Below are 27110 nucleotides of genomic sequence, written 5' to 3'. Positions count from 1 at the left end.
AGGAAAGCGTGACCGTATAGTGTAAGCACGGGTGACGCTTAAAACCAACGGTCTTTCCTGGGAAACGTCCGTTTGTCGGGATTGCAATGTTAGCGCACTTTCGGTCTTGCGCTCAGTTCAAGGGTGGCACGTGTCCATTGTTTTACAACGAGGAAAATCTACACACGTACGCAAGACATAAAAAAGACAGCCATAAACAGTTAACACGAACACGTTGCAAGCACGCGTGAAACTACCTAAAAGGCGAGCGTAACGAACGTACTACAGGAGCATGAACGATGGTAAAAAAAAAAAAAGTCTAATCAGCTCTACGTCGTGAAAGCCATCGGACAGCGTTGCTGCTGGACAATTCATTTGGTCCCTTCAAGTCTCTTCCTGTTTTTTACCCAATGCATGTGACCCTGTGGTGACCGAGTTCACCATGGTCACGTTACAACCTGCGTGACTACCACCACCACTAGTACTACTGTTGCTGCTACGATGACAATGACAATTATTATACTAGTATTATTACTACTACTACTACTCTACTAGTATTACTACGACTCTCTACTTCTGTTATTACTACCACGACTTTACTACTAGTAGTACTCTTCCACAACAACTGCTACTGCTACCACTGCAACTGCTGCTAGTAGTATTACTACGACTCTACTACTACTACTACTACTATTGCTGCTGCTGCAATAACAGCAACTATTACTACTACTACTATTGATACGGCAACGACTTTTACTACTAATACTGATACTACTAGTAGGACTACTACTACTATTACTACGACCACGACGATGAACAGCTAATACTATTACTACTACTACTACTACTACTACTACTACTGCTACTACTACGACTGCGACGATGGACTGCCATTAGAACTACTACTAGTACTATTACAACGACCGCGACGATGGCGGCGGCACAGGGTAGACTATGACAGCATCACTGTAATGTATGTACAGGCCTGGTGAAAAGTTGACGGGCCACGCTTCCGTAGAAATACAGGGGATAGTGGCCTGGGAACTTTCGACCCCCTGCCACCCGTCATGCTTTCACTTGAAGATGGCGGAAGAAACGCAAAAGAAAAATGCTAACAAGGGCAAATAAAGAAAATAAGAATCTGCCCGCAAGGGCACACGACACGAAGAAAACTGTGAAGCTGTGTGCACGTGGTGGGACCGCAACCGACGGCATGCCCAAAGACAGTCTGATAGATGGCGCGAATGGCTCTTTGGGCGTGGTATGAGAACGGTCAGAGCACCGACGGCGGTGACGCTGCCTTGTGAAACTCACACGGGGTAGTCGACTATACAAACGTGATCGACGAATCATTTTTCCCACAATACGCTCGCTTTCGTTTTGTTTCCTTTAGAACGTTCTGGAACGGTGAATGCGTTCTAACTGCGGCTGCGTTTAGCGAAGGCTTCATGAAAGAAGAAAAAAAAGAAAAAGGAATCATGACAGAGAGATTAATGCATCTAGAAAAGCGAAACACGCCAACATGTTTACAAAGGACTATGTCTTTTAATTCGTAAGCTTTTTCTTTAGCTTTGTGTCCGAGGTGTACCCAGATAATTTTTTACATATTAATAAGATGTTGGCGTCTTTTGTTTGTTTCTTTTCTACAACTCAAACATTTTCTACAAAGCAAAAAAAAAAAACGGTGGCGGAAGGTTCTTGAAGGCTTTTCTTTTCAGTCCCGCTTTTTGGTTTCGCGTGTTTTCACAACGGTTTCGAGAATGAAAGGAAGAATTCGACGACGGTAGCAGCGAAGAATAACGTTTTACGTATTGGACGCTATCTGACATTGCTTACGCGTTACAGCGAATAAAGTGATGACCACGAGGTCGTCGTTTTTTACTCGACCATATTGCAGCTACAACGGCTATACCGGGGTGGCGGTAGATCCCTCGCGTTTAGCGATTCACTACTGTTAATAAAATCTCACCTTCGGCTGCTGACCCGCAGGTCGCGGGTTCGAATCCCGGCTGCGGCGGCTGCATTTCTGATGGAGGCGGAAATGTCGTAGGCCCGTGTGCTCAGATTTGGGTGCACGTTAAAGAACCCTAGGTGGTCGAAATTTCCGGAGCCCTTCACTACGGCGTCTCTCATAATCATATGGTGGTTTTGGGACGTTAAACCCCACATATCAATCAATAAAATCTCACCTGTACATAGGCGCCTTTTCCTTCTTTATTATTGGGATGATGTTAAAGTTACACGCCTTTACGACAGCACCGGCTACTTTTTTTCTCGTTTAGCAGACAAAACACAAAATGCGAGAAAAGAGAAAAACGGGGTTGTATATGTCATACAGTGGCACACCGTATACGTGCAGGAATAGTGCAATACAACAGGACACGAGTTACAAATATTGAAGCAAGAGTTCGGGTGAGCAAGAACAGTGCACATGAGCACGCACGGAGTCAGATATTTGTGCAACATATAATGCACAGCAATACACAGAAGACCAATGAGTAAGCGTCACGTAAAACACACGATTGCATGTAAAATATGTACCAGCGTGACCTGGGACATAAAAGAAGGTGAGACGAAGGCAATGAAACAAACAATATATAAGTGAAATTGGTCTGATGTGCTAACATTCCGGCGTCATAAATTAATGTCGTAACCAGCTTTGTATATAAGCGAAAGCGCGCCTGAGCTGTTAACATTCACGAGCTATTTATGTGCTCATTAAGAAAAAAATCTGTAGAACGTCATAAATGAGTAAAGGTATAAACAAACAAGACACGACTAATGAATTCTAATGCAAATACTAATGAGAGCGAACTGTAAACAAAGGGAATTCACCGCAAACTGCCTTCGAGAGTCCCTTTCGCGACATTCAAGATTTTTTCCTCCCGCTCCATTTTATAACCCTTCTTGCGCACTTTTTTTTTTTTGTAAGTGTCCATTTAGACATGTATCTACGTTCGTCATGGAAGCGCTTTCCTTGCACGTGCAAGAACGAAAAAAGAAAGAGGCAACGGCGGAGATAAGAGACCGGGGAAAAATAGAAAACCCAATTGCTGATGGAGCTTCAGCTAAAGACGGCAATAAAAACAACAGAAAGAAAACAAAAGATAACATGCATAATGAACGACGGCTTGAGAAACATGATCAGGGGAAAAAGCTACTGCGTATTTAAGAATCATTTAACGTTCTAAAACCGCAATATGAAGACACCACAGTGGAGGGCTCAGGAAATTTCGACCACGCACCTGGGTTTCTTTAACGTGCACCTAAATCTAAGCTCACAGTTATCGAGCATTAAATCTAAACTCACGGGTCTCAACGGTTGACCTGCGACCTACGGGTCAACCGTCGAGCACCAAAATACCTATAGACCACCGTGCCGGGTATCCAGTGCGTACGTATCCGACAGCAGGGGCGTCTCTAGGTAAAAGAGATGCGCACACGTCTAAAGCTTCAGGTATTGAAGAAGAAGAAGAAGAAGAAGAAGAAGAAGAAGAAGAAGAAGAAGAAGAAGAAGAAGAAGAAGAAGAAGAAGAAGAAGAAGAAGAAGAAGAAGAAGAAGAAGAAGAAGAAGAAGAAGAAGAAGAAGAAGAAGAAGAAGAAGAAGAAGAAGAAGAAGAAGAAGAAGAAGAAGAAGAAGAAGAAGAAGAAGAAGAAGAAGAAGAAGAAGAAGAAGAAGAAGAAACTAAACCACACGCCTGCAACAGCGTCAGTGAAGTGTCCTTCCGTATGAACTTGGAAGTGCGGGACTTGTCTACGTATAAACCACCAAATAAATGACACCTTGTGATAAATTTCGTAGGGTTAACGAGTGCATCAGATGCGATAAATGGGCAAAAAATATTCATGGCAGTATTAGGCACTGCCCCTTGTTGTTATAGGTGCTATATTCGAGGGCCGACCTGCACTCGCGATACAATTAGCGGTGATTGATTGATATGTGGGGTTTAACGTCTCAAAACCACCATATTGTTGATTATGAGAGACGCCGTAGTGGAGGGCTCCGGAAATTTAGACCACCTGGGGTTCCTTAATGTGCACCCGAATCTGAGCACACGGGCCTACAATATTTCCGCCTCCATCGGAAACGCAGCCGCCGCAGCCAGGATTCGATCCCGCGACCTGCAGGTCAGCAGCCGAGTACCTTAGCCACTAGACCACCGCGGCGGGGCATACAATTAGAGGTGATTTGGTAACTCCTCGACGTCTAAACGGACTTCGTGGCTCATAAAACCGTACGGACACTTTTTGTGGAACAAGGCAGAAGGAACACATGAAACGGACACACATTTATTACTGTTTCGTGTTTTCTATGACTGCTCTATCGGGTGAAGTCAACTTGTCAACAAATGCTAATACCAACAAGCCCAGAAGCCCGACTTATAGCACAAAGCAAACGGTCTTGGCAAAGAGTGTACACATTTGCCAAGACCGTTTGCTCGGAATGCGCGTCAGAAAGTCAAACTGTGGTTGTACCAATTAAAGGTTGTTACAACGAATGGACATTGCATCAATCAGAGCTAAATTCAGTGTTAATGACTTTTCACCTCCATTTTTTGTACTCATAATAACCGTGCATCGCTTGTACGTTAGCAGTCTTATTTACTCTTTTACATCAATTTGATGCGCGCGTGTGCTTCATGCTCATGGAGCTATCGTCGCTTTCGCTCGCTTGCAATGCGCTCGTCTGCATACTCGCGTTTCTTTTGCTCGCCAGAAACTGAGCACAGCTTACCGACCGGGTCTTGTTAGTACACTTTTGCTGACAGATGTCCGAGGCTCTGACCAAACTATCAAGGGAACGGCAGAAACAATGAAACCGACGTATTGTGTATATTAACTTGCCTGTTTTCCAATTTGTGCACATTCTCCATGTTATAGTTGTTATTAATATATATATATATATATATATATATATATATATATATATATATATATATATATATATATATATATATATATATATATATATATATATATATAATACATCGCACGATGCAGCTTATACGCAGTTTGTCGCATACGACGCGTATACCACGCCGGTTTGCCTGTGACGTCAGAGGCTTAAGAACGCATCGTTGAGAAAGACAGTCTCCTCGCTTCACGGTCGCCTGCTTTCCGCTGGGCAACCGGACCATTCGCTGTGTTTTCTTTCTCATGGGTCTCACGAAACAGGTTAGAGAGATGTATGAGAAGAAAACTAGAGAGATCACAATGAATGGAGGGAGACCGAAACGCGTATTTTGGGGCGGCGGACAGAATAGATGTGCGTGCACGCGCGTGCGTATACGTGTGAGAAAATAAACCCCGCCCCCTCTGCGTCTCCTCCGTCGCGGGCGTAATCTCCTTCCTTTTGTTTTCGCCACGCAAGTCTGTATTCTGATTGCGCAATGAGTACCTGCGACTCGGAGAGGACTTTTCTAAGCAAGCTATCTTGTGTATCTGAGCTCTGGAATAAAGTGAGGGCAGAGAGTCGTTTTGTTAAAGGAGCACTAATACGATTTTGAGCCACAATATATATATATATATATATATATATATATATATATATATATATATATATATATATATATATATATATATATATATATATATATATATATATATATAAGAAGTGTATACCTATGGGCTCATTTTTCCGTGTTTTAACTAACACAATATTAATGAGATCTAACAGACAGTAATGCCAAGGAATGTACAGGGGAAGTTATTAGAACCAATGGAATGTAAATAAGAAGAAAGAAGAAAGAAAAGTGGATGAAAAAATAACCAGCCGCGAGCAGGACCGTTTATATATATATATATATATATATATGTATATATATATATATATATATATATATATATATATATATATATATATATATATATATATATATATATATATATATATGTATATATATATATATATATATATATATATATATATATATATATATATATATATATATATATATATATATATATATATATATATATATATATATATATATATGTTATGTTTCCATAATGCGCACTATCAACGCTCTCCCCATACCGAAGCCAGAAAAGACGTATAAAATATTTCACATTAAATTTAGAGTTTAAACTGCCCTGTTTTAATCACTACACGGCAAAACAGTTCACTGGTGTTGCAATACCTGTGCCCTCTATGTAACGTAAATCGCGAAAATCGGTGTCACAGTCTCCGGAAGACCATTCACTTGTCGTTGTTTACGTGAAAACTGTGCGACTGAGAGCAAACTTACAGCTGTTATCAGTATGCCACGAGTTAGGTCTTCCCGTGACGCCACATTTGTGATGACACGTCACTGCGAAGCCACCTCTTTGATACCAAAAACAAAATTGTTTTTTAAAGTAGGGTTAATAACAATGCATTCAGTGCGTTCCCAAGTACCCAGACACGCTCTTTAGGGTTCTCGACACCTGTGTTTTTATTTAAAGCAACGAAGAAACATTGTTTGAAAATTCGTGTCAGCGCTTCATTACGGCGAAAACCTTACATTCCTGCTCAAACGCGAGAAATACCATCAGTGTCAACGCGTGTGACGGGAAAAATTATCATCATGTGATGACGTCGCCCTATGACACCACCATCCCTGGTCGCGAAAATTATTGACGTCATTATGACAGCATTATGAAGTCCAACAACGCGGCATCACGTGACGGCGTCACCACACGACTCGTAAGCACTGCGAAACGACGTGAAGCGAAAAAGCTTCTAATGCCTCGAATCCCGGAGGCAACGCAATACCACGATTGGTGCGGAACGTTGTCTGGGGGAAGGGCTGGATTGATTGATATTGATTGATATGTGGGGTTTAACGTTCCAAAACCACGTTATGAGACGCCGTAGTGGAGGGCTCCGGAAATTTCGACCACCTGGGGTTCTCTAATGTGCACCCAAATCTGAGTACACGGGCCTACAACCTTTCCGCCTCCATCGTAAATGCAGCCGCTGCAGCCGGGATTCGATCTCGCGACCTGCGGGTCAGCAGCCGAGTACCTTAGCCACTAGGCCACCGCGGCGGGGCGGAAGGGCTGGAGGGACACCAGTTAGATTACTCAGTGTTCTAATGCCGACAGGAACCGTCTGCGCACCGAATATCAATCAAAGGCTTACTGAACTTTTTGCGTGGCACTGGCATAATGCTTTGGCTCTACATTTTCCTTATGAAGCTTATTTGTGTTTTTTGGCGAGTATACTTTGCTATGTGATGTCGCTTATATACTGATAGATACTCAGCGCTATTTCTTCTGATCAGGTGCTGATATTCATGCTCGTTTATAATAATAATAATAATAATAATAATAATAATAATAATAATAATAATAATAATAATAATAATAATAATAATAATAATAATAATAATAATAATAATAATAAATATTATTATTATACTATTGTATGTCAATACATTGATTGATATGATTGACTGATTGATTTGTGAGGTTTAACGTCCCGAAACCACCATATGATTATGAGAGACGCCGTAGTGGAGGGCTCCGGAAATCTCGAACAGCTGTGGTTCTTTAACGTGCACCCAAACCTGAGCACATGGGCGTACAACATTTCCGCTTCCATCGGAAATGCAGCTGCCGCAGCCGAGATGCGATCCCGCGACCTGCGGGTCAGCAGCAGAGTACCTTAGGCACTAGCCCACCGCGACGGGGCTACATGTCCATAAACAATTTTAATTTTATATGATTAAAAATATAGCATATGCATAAAAAAATCACACCATCTCCCGCTAAAGGCGACCATGAGGCCATGCAAAGCAGAAATGCAAAGCAGCTCGGGCCATGCGCACCGCGGCTCTTACACAACCACTTACGCTGGTCTGAATGCGCTAGCGCGTTCCAGGGCGTTCTGGCTAGGATACAACGCGTTGGTTGATCGCACGTCTGCATAATCTACCCGACGCCATCACGTGATTCCTGAGAGAGTGTAAGGGGGAGAGGCCACATAGTCTTACCCAGCCCCTTACGCAGGCTGGAACGCGCCAGCGCGTTCTGGCAGTGCTTGGGCCAGCTGTTGCGCATGCGCAGTAAAGGTAGTTACGCACGCCGAATTGAGCTTCGCCATGAGCTGCTTCGCGCCTAAAAAATGGGCACTATTGCAAGATGTATGTCCCCCTTGTGGTCTTTATAGATTTACACCACTATATCTGTCTCTCCAAGATGACCTTTCTAACATCATAAAAAAGGAGGGATAGCTGGAGTCTATATAAAGAACTGTCGCCTCATTCTTAGCCGTTCTCCAGTCTTCATAGAAACCAGATGACATTGTGCAAGAAGCTACTGCAGGTGTTTGAAAGGGTGGTAAATTAACCGTATACCTCAGAACTCAGAGTCACAGACCGTAGCGAACGTTAAGTGTAATTCATTGTGAAAGGAAAGGGGTAGTGGTATCAGATAGATTGCTTAGAACCTGCCATTGTCCATTTGCTCCCTGCTTCGTAGGTTACTTGAAGCAACGGCAGCCATTGAACGTCATTCCGCAGTACGGTTTTCTCAGTACATTTAAAGACTATAGGCCTCCAAGGACGTTACCAATCACTGCAAGCACCACTGCTGGAATGATCTACGGACATGCCACGCAGAGAGATTCATAATGACGGAAAACATGAGAGGTCAGCTCAAATGAATTTTCTTCCCTGCTACTCAGTGTTCTGAGGGGGTGAAAAAAAAAAGGAGAGTGAAGGTGTTCCTGTTGAGGATGAAGGTGACGGTGAAGCCAAACCTTGTGGTGGATGCAAGCTCAATGCTGTTGTGGGTGAGACCCACAAATGCGGCGAGTCGTCTTCGCTTCGCAACTTCCACTTTTTTTCCTTAGTTTCTTTTTGTTCTCTTCAGTTTGCCCTCGGACGATTTCTCCTTGTTGTTTCGCTACCTTCACTGCGTGTTGCCTTCCCACGGGCTGTCATTAAAAGTTACCTGTCGGGCGGCATTCAGCCGATGTACACACGTGACACCGTGGCCAAGTTTTCTGTCTCAACTGCCCGCTTGCAGACCTGTCAACAAGAATCATCAATCCCGGCACTTACAAACGTGTCACGTATTTCCTCCAACGCACGACAGCGGATTGCCGTGCTGCTTCCGCCTCGCATTTTTTTTTTCATTTCTTTTCTCGACCTACCTGCGTTATTGTTGTTTATTTTCTTCTTTACTTGTGTGTGTGTGTGTGTGTGTGTGTGTGTGTGTGTGTGTGTGTGTGTGTGTGTGTGTGTGTGTGTGTGCGTGCGTGTGTGTGTGTGTGTGTGTTTATGTGTGTGTGTTATAGCGCGATTCCCCGTGTTATAACAACCTTCTCTCGTGTGTTAATGTTTTGTTTGTTATCTTCCTCGTCTAAAGCCTCGCGACGGGGCGTACCAAACCGCAAGGTCGATTGATTCACTTCCTCGATCATCAGTTCCAGCGCACCACCACCAGCGGAGCATGTCAGTTGCAGCAAACGGGCGTACGACTCGCTGCGTTTCGTTTGTAAACGTACGATGAGTGTCCAGCTGGTCGTACATTACACACCGCATGACGTACACGTACTATTTTCAAGTACAAAATGTGCAAGGAAACTGAGTGGCCATTTATCGGCTACCTCAATGAACCATGAGAGGTTACTACAGGAAACGCAGTTATTGCGAAAACGCTATATATATATATATATATATATATATATATATATATATATATATATATATATATATATATATATATATATATATATATATATATATATATATATATATATATATATATATATATATATAGAGAGAGAGAGAGAGAGAGAGAGAGAGAAGAGTTACGCGTGTACATGTCCACACAAGCTATGAGTTTCCTGAGCGGCGACATGAAACTGGTGTGTAACTAACCTGGATATTTATTATTATGAACGATGGCTTTCCTGCAACACGTTCTACACCATCCGCACGAGACCACCTTGCGTACTCTTACGAAGAGCTTCATATAATTATTGAGTACCCGTGTGCTCATATTAAGCCCGTGTACTCAGATTTGGGTGCTCGTTAAAAAACCTCAGGTGGTCGAACTTTCCGGAGCCCTCCACTACAGCATCTCTCATAAAGATATCGTGGTTTTGGGAAGTTAAACACCACATATCAATCACTTAGTTAAACGCAACAACCTATAAAATAAATAAAAGTAGGAAAATAAAAAGAAAAACTTTGTGCGACTTGCGGACGCCGTAAGCGTCACTCGTGAAATTTCGTCTTACCGAACCAAGATGGCGTATACTTAAGAGCAGCATAGTCGTAAACAAGGCGTCAGCGTCTCGATCAACGCTGCTATTCGAGCTTTCTTCCTTCACTAACACTTTATATGCGAAATCTCATATAATGGTCCTTATCTTTAAGAAAGCGTACTTGCAAAACGATTAGCTATATTGGTTAAGGTAAGTTAGGCGCGTAAAAATAGCTTCTCAGTATAGTACCCACAGAGATCTGTGGCGCCACTACTCACGCGATATTCCTAAAGGATGCTGTGTTTTCACGGCAATGGCGCTGTGTGTGTCTGTGAGGATCGCGTTTGCGGGGGTTGAGATAGGGTCGGTTCGAAACATGTATGCAGCCACAGAACACAAAGCTGCCTTTAGAAGAAACATGTTGGATTTGTATTTTATCGCTCTTGTGCGAAACAATCGACCACATTCATACTATCAATCAGTTGATAGATAAACGCTCAGAATACGCCCAACAACTATACATAGCCTTCACATAATATGAGAAGGCACTTGATTCGGTAAAGATATCAGCAGTCAAGCAGACACTGCGAAATCAGGGTGTCAACGAGGCATATATGAACATCCTGGAAGAAATCGACAGCGAATCTACAGCCACCATAGTGCTCCACAAAGAAAGGGACAGAATACCGATAAAGAAGGGTGTAAGCCAAGGGGATACAATCTCCGCAATGATATTTATACGAGTCAATAGAGAGTACCTTAGTAACCTGCGCTTCGCCTTTGAAATTGCACTTTCGAGTAACTCAAGGGACGAATTGCAATTTTTTATTACCGAATCAGACAACGAAAGAAGAAAGTTCGGTCTTAAAATTAATCTGCAGAAAAACGAAAGTAATGTACAACCACCACGGAAGAGAATAGCACTTCAGGACGGATAGCAGTGCCCTTGAAGTTATGAAAGAATACGTCTGCTTAGAAGGTAGCAACCTCGTGCAGAGGCGAACCGTGGGACTGAAGTAACTAGAACAATAAGAACGGGGTGAAGCACATTCGGCAAGCATTCTCAAATCACGAATGGTAGAATGCCACAACCCCTCAAGAGGAAGGTATATACGAGCTGCATCTCCCCGGTACTTAACGGCGGAGCAGAAACCTGGAGGATTGGAAAGAGGGCCCAACTTAAGTTGAGGACGAGGCAGCGAGCAACAGAAAAAAAAATTATAGGTGTAACCCTAACGGACCAGCGAGTGGAGTGGATCAGGGAACGAACTGTTGTTAAGGGCATCATAGTCGAAATCAAGAAGAAGAAATGGTCACGGGTCGGGCACGTAGCGTGAAGCCAAGATAGCCGCTGGTCATTGAGGATCGCCGACTAAATTTCAAGAGAATTGGCAAGCGGGTTAGGGGGAGATGTTAAGTTTGGCGGGTAGATGAGATTAAGTCTGCAAGTGTAAATTGGCAGTGGCGAGCACAGGACCAAGTTGACTGGCGGAACATGGGAGAAGCATTTGTCCTGCAGTGGGCGTAGTGAGGCTGATGATGATGATGATGGTGGTGGGGATGATGATGATGATATATGGGAATAAAACTTAGTAGAGGCTTAGCTCGGCTATGCCAGGATATACGTAGCTTGAGCTACTGACAAACAAACGGGCAGTGAGTGACCTGACGCGAGTAAAGCGTCATCCCACTAGTGATGTGTCACTACAGGAGCTTGCAGGCCTTCTCCGGCACGCCAGCTGTGCGCCGTGTGACGTCACTACTTTTCGGGCACGCGCAACACGACTCTCAATAAGCCACGTGACTTCGCTCATCCTTAGCCAGTGCAGCGCTCGCCGCGATAATTTCATTGTTGAAAGTTCACACTTCTGTCCATTCAATACTTCATCTTTGTACACGTTTTTATCTGCACTATGCCGCATGCCACTTAACAAGACAGTTCACAGAGATCTCTTTCACCTGTATTACGTGCTCGAATGAAGTTTGCTCTGCTGAGGCCCGCATAATTTGGCTTTGAATAATGAAAGGACAGAGAGAAACTTCCTTAATAAAAGATTCGATCCTTTAAAAAGAGCTGATTCCTTTAGAGCTGATTCTAATTGTTTTAAGTTTTCCTTTTTCCGCAGACCGTGAATCTATGGATTGAGCTTGACGGATCTATGCACAGACTCGATGCTCAGCGATGTTTCTGAAAAAGAGTTACGTAATCATGTATTTGGCTAAATGTATTTTTTCCTGTGTTGAATATTTGTATCCACTCCTGCTAGGTCTCAATAATTGAAACAGCCACATTCGTAAATAAATAAATAAATAAATAAATAAAAGGCCGAGAATTTAGCCGGCGTGTGTGTATCGCTGACTTGCTACTCTGCGCGAGGAAGGGAATGCGTGAGTGAAACAGACAAAGAGAGAGAGAGAGAGAGAGAGAGAGCAAAAACTTATCGAAAGTTAAAAACGGAAAGAACTATATATACCGACACTTTTTTTTTCTTTTTGCATTTTGGGTGGGCACATCTGCTGACAGGATGACTTATGAGAGGAGCCGATGACAAACTGACTACTGACCTCGTCGATCATGCCTCTGACCATCAATGTTATCGACAATACTGACCAGCCAAGCAACGATAAATTAGAGTCCCCCTCCAAGGCGAGGAAATTGGCAATTCGTCCACGACGGGCGCACTTCTCGTATGCATCAACTTCCTGATTACACAATAGACAAACTCGATCGCCGACCCTTCCTAAAAGCCACGACAAATGACTCGAACTATGACAAGCAGTGCATCGTTAGCGACAGAACTAAACGATCCTCATAGTCTACAGCATTCATGGCTATAGTAAGTGATACGCCAGACAATTTTTCGGCGCTAAGCAACAAAAATACCGAAACTATGGTGTTAAGCACGACGTCTAGTTGAAAGATTATCCACTCCTTATCTCATGAAAATAACTGAATAGAACAGGAAGTTAGAAGAAGCAATAAGACTGTCAGCCTCCTGATGAGGTCAATCGGCGGACCATCCATCCCTGAAATTTGTTGGTGCCGGCAGCCAGCCCGAGTCGAGGACCAATTTTTCGACAATAGCAGCCACGAGGCGCTCTAACTTAGTGCCATTTCGTGTATGTATTCCAACTTCGTGTAAGACGTATTTCTTCCTAACTTCATGATGCTAATAGGAGTCAACATTTTTCGTTTCAAGCACCCCCTTCCACCTTGTGGACATCACGGAAGCTGGTTTGCTTTAAACACAGCAATAACGTTCTGACACGGCAGGTTGCGGGATCAAACCGCGGCTGCGGCGGCTGCATTTTCGATGGAGGCGAAAATGCTGTAGGCCCGTGTGCTCACATCTGGGTGCACGTTGAAGAGCCCCAGGTGGTCGAAATTTTCGGAGCCCTCCACTGCGGCGTCTCTCATAATCAAATGGTGGTTTTTGGACGTTAAACCCCACATAAATATAAAAAACAACGTCCCGACAGTCTCGCCATATTGAAGCCCGAGGAGCGGTTTCCCACAAGGCATTGGCGGCAGAAACAAATCTGAGAACAAGCCACAACATAAACAATATTGTTATTGTTACGTTAGATGCAAGAAAGAAGCGCACCATTCCAAGGTACACGCGTTAACACGGTACCTTCGGTCGACCACCGAAACGCAGCATGCGGCAACCATCGTCGAGTCGAATAGCACCAGATATTCGACAGACACTTCAGCCGGCGCCGGCATCAGCTTCTCAGTTTCGTTCGCCGCGCTTGCCTTAGTATGGTTGACTGGCTCCGATCGGCGATAACGGTGCGATAGCGCTATAGCATCGACTATCTGCGTAGCGACCAATCGCAGCGGAGCTTCGTGACACCCGAGCGTGCTTCAGTTATACTTAATCGCCGATGCAATAAAGTAAAGCCAGTGATAAGGAGGAGTAAAGGCAGTAAAGGCGGCTCAGTTCTTTGCATTGCTGTTTGGTTTTCCGGTGCTTTCCGTTCTCGCCTTGTGTCTCGTCACCGAGACATCAGAGGATTTGTACTCGGGACCTTTTGAACAACAGGGAACGGCACGAGGCAGAGAAGAAGGCTCCACAGTTTCGTGAGACGAGTGAAGGTGAAGACATGGTGCTGCGCGCGCAGTTTCGCGCCCCTGTGACTATTACGAGCGCGTTCGCGCGCTTTACTTTTCTCGCGTTGGCAGCAGCCCTGCTACTCGTGATTATGATCATGACGGTGCAATTCCTCACGGAGCCCAATCAAGTGTCGTCATTGTGTCCCTGCCATGAAGATGCCTTTGCCCAGCAGGTATGTGCAGCTTTCATGGTGGTCTAGTGGTTATGGTATAGACTGCTGACCCAAAGATCGCGGTATTGAATCCCGGCCGCGGCGGTCGCATTGTCCAAGGAGGCGCAAATGCTGGAGGCCCGCATACTTAGATTTATGTGGATGTAAGAAAACCTCCAGGAGATCGAAATTGCTGAGCCCTCCACTACAACGCCCCCATCGCTACATAGTAGTTTTGGGATGTCAAATGTCAGTAATTATTAATGACGTGCAGCTTTTGTCACTGTTTAGTCTCTGATGTTCAGTCTCTTTGCGCGTAATTGGTGCTACAGAGTACGGGAATGTACCACAGTACAAAATACAGCGACAATTATCGAGAGCTAGTGAGCTAGTTAGTACCTACGACCGCGACTGCAGGCTGAAATGCTGGAAGACACGTTCGGCACCCAGGGTATGCGGTGTGGATTGATGGATCGGTGTGGATCGATGTCTGTGTGGACAAGGGTTGGTGTGGATTGATGTCTATTTGTCGTTCTGGAGCTTGGATCGCATAAGAATTGTTGAAATTTTACCTCCCCAAACCACCAAATAAAGATAAGGTATGCAATAGTAGACGTCTCCAGAAATCCTAATCATCTGGTGTTCTTTAACGTGCCCCTTAATCTAAGTACGCGTGTCTCTAGCACATGGCCTGCATCGAATCGCGGCCGCTGCGACAGGGATTCCATCCCTAGACATTCGGGTCTGCAGCGGAGCACTGAGCTGGGAACAGCAGTTCATGTGCACCAACGGACGCCTTTCGGCGTGAGTTTGACTGATAAAGATGAAAAAAAAAAGTTTACGGAGCGCGTGCTACAGAAAGCAAAAAAAAAAAAAAGGATGACGAAACGTAGCCAGATGAGTCAAGGGAAGATAATTTTTGACGCAAGATGAGTCAGCTAGTTTTCTTCGTCTTACAAGAAGATGCTCTGTATAGGCAGATATGCGACTGAATCACGGTTCATGCCGTGCCGAGCCGATTAGATAACTACGTTACGCTGTTTATCAAGACCGTGTCACCATCTTCAAAAACTCCTTCAGCGGCTGTGTGTACGATTGTGCACAGCAACTTGGCATAACGCGTTGCCTGATTTTTTTTCTTTTTTTTTTTCAAAAGGCTTGAAACACAGTGTGCGTGTACCTGCTTCCATAGTGGACAACTAGCAGTCATTAAACTTCATTGTGCAACCACTCGCACTAGAAGATCACTTCGCTGAAGACACTACCATGTTCGACGATCGTTCGACGTGCTGCGTTCCGGGACCAACGTCAAGAATATTCTTTTCATTAGCTCGAAACAAATACAACCAATAGAGAGAGAGAGAGAGAGAGAGAGAGAGAGAGAATAAAATGAAGGAAAGGCAGAGAGGTTAACCAGAAATGGGAGCATCTGGTTTGCTACCCTGCATTAAGAGAAAAGGGAATGGCCCGGAAAGAAAGATGAGACAGAAAGTGAAGAGCGAAACATACACGCAAAAAAGAAAAGGAGATCAAAAGCTCACTACCACGCAAGTAGTGTAATAAGGCCTTCGTTGATTTTCTGTGCGAAGACAGATAATGTCGGCTTTCGAGCACTGAGTATTCTGACAAGAGTCGATCGTCAAGGCGGGCTGCCTTTGTACGCTAAAACGACGGCAGTAACAGAGAACGTGCTCTATCGTTTCATCGCTGCAACAATGATCGGAAGCAGCACATACAACCAAAAAAACAAAAACAAATTGTGCATACCTTTTGGGCATCATATTTTATTTCTTTTAAGCAATTGATTGAAGCTGTACGATTGAAGAATCATTAGATATTTCATTACACTCATTCCCTTTTTTTTTCTTGGAATGTATTATTGAATACCTCGGATTCATACTATGCGAATTTGACGCATTTGTAGAGAGTTAACCATAATTCGCGCCTGAAGGAGATAATATACTGGAATTATGTGCAACATGAACTGATAAGAAGTGCGCAATAGAGCTTCTTACTAAACGTACACACGTGGTGAAAATTGCTGCAGACACAAAAGGGCGTTATCAGACAAGTGAATGAGTGAACAACTTTATTCAGTTCCTGAAGGTTACCGGGGCTGGGTTCCCGCCTAGGAGTCGGCCGAGAGACAATCTCTCTCTGCAGCTTCCTTAGCCTGCTGGATCACCCAGAATTGGTTATTTAATCCTAAGCTGAGTCTATAGCGTGGTCCGCCGACGTTCCCGAATGTCCTCATTGGAGCCCGCATCTGTGACTTTACCAATTAGTGCTGGACATTTCCGCAGAATGTACGCTAGCGTGACCCTATTACGGCAATACTTGCACGAGTTGGTGATATGACTAATAATGATATCTGGGGTTTTACACGCCAGACCAACGATATCGTTATGAGGCACGATTCAGTGGAGGGCTCCTCAAGTTTCAACCATCCGGAGTTCTTCGACGTGCCCAGAAATCGCACAGCACACGGGCCTCACGCATTTCTCGTCCATCGAATTGCGAGCAGCGCTGCAGGTACGATACTTCAGCTGACTGTGCCATTCAAAAAGACTTCTCCGTATCTTATATGCGGATTCGATAAACCATCAATAATGGTCTACAAAACGATCGAAACCTGGACGCCAATTTCGAGTTTTGTTCAAAGGTTATGTATCAACACACGGTTACCGCGCACAAGATGCCTCAAAAAGAAAAATCTTTGAAATCAGCCAAGCCGGTGTAGCTCATGAACATGATTATCGTTTTTTTTTAATATCAAACAAAGAGAGCCCCACACGAGCCGCTAGTGAGAGTACGATGAGCCAGGTGTTTGAAATCCCGTCTTAAAGGTATGCGCGCTCTTTAGCGCATGTCGTCTTCTTAGGCCATACGTATCTAGAAAGAAATCATGCACAGAAACATCGTAACTATAGAAGAAAGAGACTCTCGAAACAGTGCATTGAGTACATTCTTTGGTACTGCTCTTTGCTCTATACTCTTGTTCCTAATTTTAAATGTGAAGCATTTTTTTGGTGCTTTGCGAGCCTTTTCAGCTTCTATCTATCCGCCTACGTCTGGTGCTCTCATAAACACCCCCTTAACTTGGGGTACACCAAATAGCGCGGGAGAGTAAGATGGTATAACTAATAGGAACTAATACGACGAACTGATCATGACATTCATGTCACAATCTCATCACGTACGTCATCAAATTCTTTAAAAAAACACAACCGGGGCGCGGGTATGTGCCACTGTTGATAGACATTTTATATCTACCTAAAAACGGCCAGAACACATATGGTAATTTCATAGCATGAGCGTTAAGAAAAAGCTGGCGAGGGCAGGGTTAATCGGACGAATGCAATAAGTAAACGTCATTGTCCCAAAAGGACTCGAACCCTAGCATTCTGCTTGACAATCAGATATTCTACCATAGAGCCAAGCCAAGTCTCGGAACTACATTTCAAATAGACCTTAATGTTCGTGAAACGTCCATTCTGGTTGCAGTTTTGGCTATCAAATTTTAACGCGACAGCGTTAAAGAGTTCGTTTTACAGAAATTCCGGCGTCGGTTTCGACATCGGCGTCGTTGGATCAGAGCGAAAAAATCAGCCATTTTCGCGCGACAAAAAAAAAAATCGACAAAGATGCAAATAAAATAATGAGAAATTCCGGGTCTGTGTGGAGTTTGAATCTACAGGTCGTTTGCGTGGCAAGCTGTTGTTCTTCCACACAGCCACACCTGCTTTTCTTTATTTCTGTTTAAACTTCGCACACGGGAGGACAAGGTAAACATATTACAATACACATCCAACATTGCAGAACAATTACCACGACCGTAGAGCACTACTAAACCCATCACGCTTTAAAACGCCTATAGGGCTTCAATTCCCTTTCTAACTATGAAGGAACACATTCATTCTTTTTTATTACCTCTATAAACGTTGATATGTTTTTTTTAAATACTGCCTTGCGGGTATCCCGTCAGTTTACACAGCCACACCTCTGCTTGTCAAAACAGTGAAAATACCTTTCTTTGCTTAGACATGCAGTAAAGTCACTTTCATGCTGCAGCTAGCACACGCGTCTTGTATACGTTCTTCACAATACAGCATGAAATAATGCCGTAATAATGCGCGGCGTAAGCGTACATTGCCATCAGGCGTGAGAAGTTGGGATTATAATAATTACTTCATCGTTGAAAGCCAGTCATCCGCTACAAAAAGCACACACGCCACTGCACCCGTAGTGGGGCATGGCAATTTCGAAAATATTTCATACACTAACGGTTTGAAGTACCCACTACGAACAGAATATTGCTATTGCGTTCAACTCTTAAACGCAAAGCTTAAGGGTCCCCCATTTTTTTCAATATTACATATCTATTTCTGTTATACGGCCGTCATGTCGGGTTAACTTCAATTATAGTTATGCGCCACTCGCTAAGGTTGGTTTGTGTAGCAGTGTTTAGGGCCACAATCCTTGTGATCCCCAGCGCAAGCACCAGCGCTTGATATCAGCTTACCGCTTCTGATGTTGCTAATATAAATGTGTCTGTTTGGATCGTTACGCAACTGGAAACAACTGCTAATACAAAACGTATGTGGCTGTTTAATGTATGTGTCTGTGTGGATTTTAAAATATATTGAGCGCCCACTTCATAACATCTTGTTCAATAAAAAAATTTAAACACATTCAACTTGCATCCGCATGCTTCGAATAACATCGATTCACAAGGTGCGTGGGATCTGCCGCATTTTTTACTCATTGTTGCATATTTTTAAGGAAATGTTGACAATGTGATCAATGCAACAATGATTGAGTGACGAAATGTCTCAAGCTGCAGCCTGCATTTATTTATTTATTTATTTATTTATTTATTTATTTATTTATTTATTTGTCATAGTACCCACAGTGCCCAAGGGCTGTACAATGGAGGGTTGGGATAGAGAATGCAATATTTCAATACAGAACACATGTTCTCGCTAGTGTTGGAAAGGTATTTTTTTCTGTCCAAATTTTTCCTATAACCTGACGAACTTGCTGTCCGGCCAAAGCTCATTTACGGCTTTAGATGATGCGCTCTTCTCTCGTGTTCTCCGCAGGTTGGCATCGAACAGGCCACGACGAATGGCATCGTGTCGCGTTCTATGAGAATTCGAAGCGTATGCCAGCGCTATGCGTCCTGCGAGGAGCTACACAGGCCAACCGATGGCTTGGGCATCAACCTACCGACGCTGGGGAACAGGAGCACGTACTGCGTTCCAGAGCAGTGCCCCATCTTCATCGACAGAGCACGATCATTCGCCTTCTGCTTCATATCAAAGGTGCGTAGTACTGCGGCTTGTATAGGACCACGGCTGTGGCTACATGGTAGAACGTCCGTTTCCCATGCGGTAGTTGCTGGGTTAGATTCCCAGTGCCGACTAGAAACCCACCACTTTTTGTTAATAGACAAAAGGGGTACGTCGACCTGACACTAGAATGTTTTCGGGTGCTCATGTTGAAAGGTGGTCCTTTAAGGTTCTGTGAAGGCCCTTGGGCGCACCTCGACCAACCGCAGCCTTGACGTAACTGTCGAGCATACGCCTCTGCTATGGGAGGCAGAGAATTGCTGCCGCCGGGTGCCTACCGGTAACTGGCCACAGGCGCACTTCTGGCCTGGTGCTCGGCAGAGCGAAGTACATGGTCGCCTGGTATGCCCCCCACCTTGTGAGAAATACGTAAAACCACCAGACCTAAAATTATAGCCAACCTTTTTTCTCTTAAATGTTTTCGAATGTAGCTGTAGCTGTGGCGAGTCTAAAGTATTGATGGTGGTTCAGTGCTCGGTAGCTTGTGAACAGGTAGGTGTTCATAAGCGAAGACACGTGGTGTCCTAGTGTGCTTTTCAAAAGAGAGCTTCTTCGGTTTTTGATCACTGTGCCTGGTAGTGCTGCTATTGATGTCCAACCAAACACGTCACACTCAAAGAAACAGTTCAGCAGACTGAACGCGATTGTGTGTAGCTTTCGAAATGTAATTTTCGGTGGACATTTCAGAACATGCACCTCCGGTTTATCAGGTTAATTTATTGTGTCTCCCTTTTGTCTTCAAACATAATTCAGTTTTCACTTCTGATTTGCAATTTTCTTCCAGTTCAGACTCTAATTGAGGTAACAGCCTGACTAAACATGTCCTTTGAAGAAGCTTCATTAGACATCATCTTCTACATTGTTGGCGTCAGATAAGTTCACTTACGTCACAAAAATTGAATGGATGAGGCCCCGTGAAGAGATACGGCGTCGTGCGCGACGCATCTTAGCGTTGGGTGATACACGAAGATACAAAGAAGCTTACTTGAGTGTAGATGGCAACAAAGCGTGTTGTATCTGCAGGATATGTTTTACAGCGAAAGCTGTTATGAGATCACAACACAGTTCACGTGCCTGCTGTAGTTGTCCGCCGTCGCCGCCTGTGTCTGTAACCAATATCGCACGAAATAAGAAATAAAAAAACTGGTAAACAAAAAACACCAAGGACACAATGAGATTCAAACGCGGGTCCCCTGCGTACCAGCCTAGTATTCCACCAATAAGCCGAGCTGGTGCTTGAAACTCCTTTGCAAACTGGCCTTAGCAGGCTTGATGTCGGGAAAGGAGTCGTGTTAATATGAGTAATAAAGCGTTTCAGTACAGCAAAGGAACAATCAGTTGTCACATAATGCGAACTGCGCAAAGAGTGGGTCGTCGAATGCTCTAACCGTTAGTTTACAAAAGCTTGATCTTGTATATATATTAACTGTGTCACATATCCACTATGGGAGATTGTGGGGGATTACAAAAGCTTGTGCCATAATTTTTCATCGTCATCAAACACAGCACAAAAATTGCACAAACTTCATTGCAAGTCTGCAGCAGGTACCACGCTTCTCCGAAGAAGGACGACGGATGGCATAGTGAACGCCTACTTACTATACAGTGACTAATGGTGTAGTGGGTACCATGTGAATGTGCATGATAGTTACCTAAAGATCATTTAAAAAAGGATCTGAAAGGCCGCTCTTCCAGCCTTCGCTGTGACAGGCCTTGAGTTTTTTTTTTCATTAGGTTCAAGCAGATATTAAGTAAATTCTGCAACTGCCGCAGCAGATTCCTTATGACCTCAAGAGATGAGGCTAATTCGCTCTTACGCATATCGTGCAGGTGGCTTCTACTAGCATGAAGACTCTGTTCCGCGACCTGCTAAGCATAAAGGCCAACACTTCCAATGACAGCATGACAACCTGGGACAAGCTACACCGAGCCTTCCACCGTCAGACTTACCGGGTTGGTCCACGCACTCTGTTCATGCAGAACGGTGGGAGAAGCTACTTCAAGGCCCTCTTCGTACGGCACCCGTTTGACAGGCTCGTCTCGGCGTACATCGACAAGGCACTCAGGCACGTCTCCCTGAAAATGGCAATTAATACTCATGTATATTGTGGCTGTGGCATTCCTGTGACTGGGATATCACAGCGGTCACTCGAAAAGCCAAGTTTAATGTTGTTGATTCAGTTTGGAAAGTTTGCGCTTTGGCATAACCGATCAGGCATACAAATTGAGGCATGTGTGACAAGGAGAAGTGATAATGGGGCCCGGGCTCGGCTAGCGCTAGGACAGAGCTGGCAAATGCAGAGCTAGTACGACATTATCTATATCTTTTTTTTTTTCTTTTTAAGCAATAGTGCAGTTACCGTCCATAGGATACTATATGTTTTCTCGGCTTATCTCCCGGAGTGGGTATCTGCCATCAATTCCAAGCTACAGACAAACAAACAAAGAGCTGGGCAAAGATTCGGGCGTTGTCTCTGTTACGCTCATTACAATGGCGCAGTTGACAGGATGCATCAGTATATAGGACTTGGATGGTCAGGCTCATAAGCGAAGAATTGTATCCAAGTGGTATCGTAGGATAAATATCCCTAGCTTGAATATAGTATCATCGGATCTGGTGTACGTGTGAGCAGATTGTAGGCAGGTATCCTCAAATATTGCGTGAAGAGCTTCTGGCCAAATGTATGTTACCTATGATGTGAATGGAGCCCCTCGACCAGCAAATGAATTTTTTTGACAGCGCCATTCTTTGATGCTGTAAAATAAACTGAGAATCACTGTTGTGGGTTATGGGAATAGCTTGTCGTAGTTTACGGGAACAAACAGCTCTAAAGACGAGCCGGTCAAAGCTTGACTTGTGTTTTAGGGCCTTGTCCGTCGTGCTCCCGTCGTCCCGTTCTTAGCGATGTTTGTGCTCTGTCTGGGAATCACTCAGCTTTTTTTAGAAGCAATCCCGCAGTCGATTTCAGTGGGCGAACTGCCGACATAATGCTAGCTTGAACCCCCTCCCCCCCAACAGAAACGCACACGAACACGCACGCACACAAACGCATACGCACACTTACACAAACACACACACACACACACACAAACACACACACACACATACACTGACCACAAACTGAAAATAGGGCAATATGCCCCTGATGCATTTCGACCTGTTGCTTCCTGGGAACCCAATCCGTTTATTGCTTGCACTCACACGCCAAACTGACTAAGTTTCACTTCTGTTATTTTTTTGGACAAGTTCGCTCTTTTTCAGTAATTACTTTTGTTCATTTTCCGTCTTCATTTGTGTCAGATTGGCTTGAGCCATCATACGTTCTGGAGGTGCGGGCCATGCCCATTTGCGTTTCAGTTATTTTCATATATAGGGGCCAAAACACACGCACACGCACGCACACAGAGAGAGAGAGAGAGAGAGAGAGAGAGAGAGAGAGACAACATTCACGCTGATGTTTGTAAGTATAAGACACATAAAGATGCATATTTCGCAAGTCAATTCAGCAAAGTTTACGACACAACAATGGCAACGAGCCGTCACGTTGAAAAACCGCGCCATACTCGAACGAACTGTCAGATGTGGATATGCATGACCTTTTCTTGCAGGCCCCGTTCAGAGGTGAAATGGTTCTACGAAGTGTACTGGGAGAAGATACCGGGAGTCAAAGCCGAGAACCGCACGCCGACTTTCTCAGAGTTCGTCGACTTCATACTCGGCACGCCTGTTCGTAAATGGGACGAACATTGGTCGCCGTACTACTCGCGCTGCCAGCCCTGCCTGCTGGACTACGACTTCGTCGGCAAACTGGAGACGGCCGACAGGGACTTCGCGCTACTGTTCTCCGAGATCGGCATCGACGGAACACGCTTCGGCCGCGTCCACGTGAGCCGCAGAAGCAGCACTGGTTGTTCATTAGGAGCCAACTGCACTGGCCACAATGACGGGTCTACGGCGGACTACTTCGCGACTCTCTCGCACGACCAAATCGTGAGACTTTACTCGCGATATTTCTACGACTTCGAGCTTTTCGGCTACGACTTCAGGAGCTACCTCACGTGTGGAGGAGCTCATCGCAAGTAACACTGAGGGAAATAGCTTGCAATGTTAAAATGACAGACTAAAAAATTACTCAGTGTCCAACTTCAAGTAAGATCCCAGAGACAATGTTCACAGGTTATCGGAAAGTGAAGAGGGCTCATGTGTGACAGCGCGCAGTCAGCGGCGTGTTCATGTGTTCCGTATTGTACAGGCATTTCAGTGAAGAAGGTACAGAACAAAATAATGACATGGAAGCCAACGGAGAGCTACGCAAAGCGAGCCGTAGGAAACAGTCAGAGTAAGAAAAATATCTGTTAGAAGTGACAGTGGGGTTAATTGACACGTGGCACTGACTAGATACATACTTAATTCGTGCAAGAAAGAAAGAAGGACAAGCCGAAGGGAACATCCCTGCATCCTGTTTTTTACCTTCGCTTTGTCCTTAGTTCTTTTATGATATAATAAAACGTGTCTCAAGTAGACAAAGATCATCGTTGAAATAAGTAAGCCGCGCAAAGACAGACAAATGAGAAGAGACTTCTTTTGAAGTCGGTGATTTCACGCCTTACTTTTTTAACGATGAAACTTACCCAGTAGCTCAACTTTCGGTATACCTGTTGCAAAATTGTTACAGCATAGAGACGTGACCATTAGTATAAGCGTATGCGCGCCACTGATTCGCCTCGTGGTGGTAGAAGGAACTACAACAACGATCTCTAAACTTTACGCTTTTGTGACGTCTGGCACCCCTGAATCATGATCTCGAGTTTGAATTAGTTTGCTGCCAAGCAGACTTGGGATGGAGAGAGAGAATTCTTAACAGTGAGAGTCCTTGAAACTTCTGAATTGCGTAGTTAAGGAAGTGAGTGAGAGTTAATTGAATGTGCTGTTTCTCAGGTTGAAGGAAAAACAACTGATCAACCTTCAAACACTCAAGGAAATTCAGTAATTTAATTTTTTTTTTTGTGATAAACATGGCCAAGATGCTTAATGCACGATTTGTTTTTCAATTGTGTTCTCGTCGATAACAAAACTTGGTTATCTGGCATTTAAAAGCACTTTCATCTAGCTTTTGTACCTTATATTATTATGGAACTGTCACGATAACGGAAGTGCAAACAATATACGAATAATGCTAAGCCTAAGACAGCACTTGAACGATCGGTGCCTCAACTAAATACTCATCCAAACATTTGCTTTTGCTGAAACAGTGAGAATGGCATTGAAACTCAGTCAAGTAAGACTCAGCTCAATTAAGTGAGTGTAATGTAAGACATGGTGGTTGAATAAAGAACTGAACCGATCATTTGTGTCCAGAATCACACGAACATTTTTTTTACCAGAAAGTTTTTGTTTATTGTGACAGCATTCATGCTATTGACAAGAAATCGGTGAGTGGCCTTGGGCGAACTTAAAAAGAATGAGGATGGATGGATGCCGGAATTTATTGAAAAATCATGAAGCATGCGTTCCAGCGCGATAGCAAACTTTTACCTTTGTACGAATGTGCTGATGGGTGAAAAAAACCTGCATCAAATATAATTGCTGTTTGGAAGCTATTATTAGCAGTTAAACGAAAAATCAAACATGGAAGTGCGATGCTGTATTGTTGGTGTTTGATGATCATGCTCACACGACGATGCAGAAAGATAAAAAAAAAGTAATGATGATGATGATGGTGGTGGTGACGACGGTGTTGGTGGTGATGACTTTAAATCATGCACTCGATGGTAAAGATAAGGCAAAAGTAAGTCAAACGTTCATATAAATAATTAAAACAATGCCTACGAAGTGTAATCATCGCAACAAGTTGGGGTAGGCACGTACTATCTAAGCTCTACTAGTTCAACAAAATTCCGAACATCGCCTCATTCCGCACATTAGGCACCTATTGTCTTCCGCGAATATCTCCACAAACCTTGTGGAAACATTGAAAATGCTCGAAGCTCCATAGCACGCAGCAGAATAAAATGCCGTCCATTCGGGCATAACACAAAGCGACAAAAACAACGAATAAGGGCTTCGAAGAAACAAACGCAGTTTACTCTCATCCTCATGTCATCTTTAGCAGCGTGCTTAAACACGCTTTTTAGAAAGCCGATCACTATTCTAACGCAGACAACCCCTCTTCTCCAAACGTTGGCTTCAGACGCATTCACTGTCCAAGAATTTCTATTACTTCAAACCTCCATGTCCTCCATCAACTTCCGTACTGTGAGAAATCAAAGCCTTCGTTAGAAGGCCTGTGATAGTTAGGCAGACAAAATGCGATCAGTCAATGTCTGTAAAGTTACTAGGTTCAACGCGAAACCACCAATGTCAAACAGAGTGATCTATTGACAGTTGCCCCCCCCCCCCCCAAAAAAAAAGGAATGCCCTATAGGCAGAACCAGCTAGCGTTTCGACAATGCAAACATCTTGATCGAGCAAAGACCAGCCGTTTTGTTGAAGCACTAGCTTCATGCTGGACCCCGCCTCATGTTCAGTTCAATTTTACATCTTCCTACAAACGCTATGTCTCAATTAATGATAGAAAGTTTATATAGGTAGACAGACCACCAAACCATAGCAGGAGCCCAAACTAACAGAAAGGCCATATTGACAAAGAGTGACAACAGGACACCACCAAATCTTGCACTAAGTCTCACCGGGATGACGTGGAGCGATTGGCGTAAGTAATGTTGCGTACAAATTTTTTCTCAGCTGAGCGGCCAGTGACTTCCGCGAAACTTCTCTTTAACGTGGACTAGGTTTGTATATCACCCTCATGAGTACGGAACCAAACGTTTGCAACGTCGTCAAATTGTAACGTATTTGCCTCTCGTCATCCCATCTCACAAAAGTGTAGTAACAAATTCGTAGGACAATATGCAGATATGGCAGCCGGCCAGTCAGCCAGTCAATAAATCAATCAATCAATCAGTCGGACGGTCAATTGTCCAGCCGGTCAATCAATAAATAAATAATTACGTCAGCCTAATGCCTAGTTCACACTGAAACATCCGCTTTCTACAGCGACCGAAATTCCCCTGCCGCCGAAACGCAGCGTCGTTCTCACTGGACGCGCCCCGCGCCGCCGAATTTGCCATCTACTACGGGGCGAACGCGGGATGGATGCGCTGTCACCCGGTCGTTGTCGCGGCTCACAAACGCCACTACGCTATCCGGTGGTGTATACTTCGATGATTCTCGTACGCAGGAAGCAATAAAAGACAGTACTGCTTACTTTTAGATGCGGAGCATCTTATACTCGCGCCTTGTAGTGCGCCGT

The 27110-nt window shown here is 44.1% G+C and overlaps 2 protein-coding genes across 2 annotated transcripts in view; one reads left to right on the top strand and one right to left on the bottom strand.

Annotated features, from left to right (window-relative positions):
- LOC119178709 (5' nucleotidase C) overlaps positions 1-21868 on the bottom strand; it is a 226198-nt gene extending 204330 nt beyond the window's left edge. Inside the window, exon 1 of the mRNA XM_075885087.1 lies at positions 21748-21868. The gene's annotated coding sequence lies outside the window, so the exon portion shown is untranslated. The remainder of the gene's footprint in view (positions 1-21747) is intronic.
- On the top strand, positions 13904-25143 carry LOC142790055 (carbohydrate sulfotransferase 11-like). Its single transcript, XM_075885088.1, has 4 exons — positions 13904-14467; positions 19549-19770; positions 21628-21863; positions 23407-25143. The coding sequence occupies exons 1-4, from the start codon at positions 14285-14287 to the stop codon at positions 23879-23881; spliced, it is 1116 nt and encodes a 371-aa protein (XP_075741203.1). The 5' UTR covers positions 13904-14284; the 3' UTR covers positions 23882-25143.
- Positions 25144-27110: the final 1967 nt, after the last annotated feature.

Source organism: Rhipicephalus microplus, unplaced genomic scaffold (genome assembly GCF_043290135.1).
Source record: "Rhipicephalus microplus isolate Deutch F79 unplaced genomic scaffold, USDA_Rmic scaffold_67, whole genome shotgun sequence".
In the NCBI taxonomy this organism is placed as follows: Eukaryota; Metazoa; Arthropoda; class Arachnida; order Ixodida; family Ixodidae; genus Rhipicephalus; species Rhipicephalus microplus.
This window is presented reverse-complemented; position numbering and strand designations above follow the sequence as displayed.

What these genes read in the sequence shown, in the direction of transcription:
- LOC142790055 (XM_075885088.1), top strand. Translation starts at nt 14,285, where the DNA reads ATGGTGCTGCGCGCGCAGTTTCGCGCCCCTGTGACTATTACGAGCGCG. An exon ending in AAGATGCCTTTGCCCAGCAG is followed by an intron (nt 14,468 to 19,548) that starts GTATGTGCAGCT and finishes TGTTCTCCGCAG; the next exon opens with GTTGGCATCGAACAGGCCAC. An exon ending in CCTTCTGCTTCATATCAAAG is followed by an intron (nt 19,771 to 21,627) that starts GTGCGTAGTACT and finishes CATATCGTGCAG; the next exon opens with GTGGCTTCTACTAGCATGAA.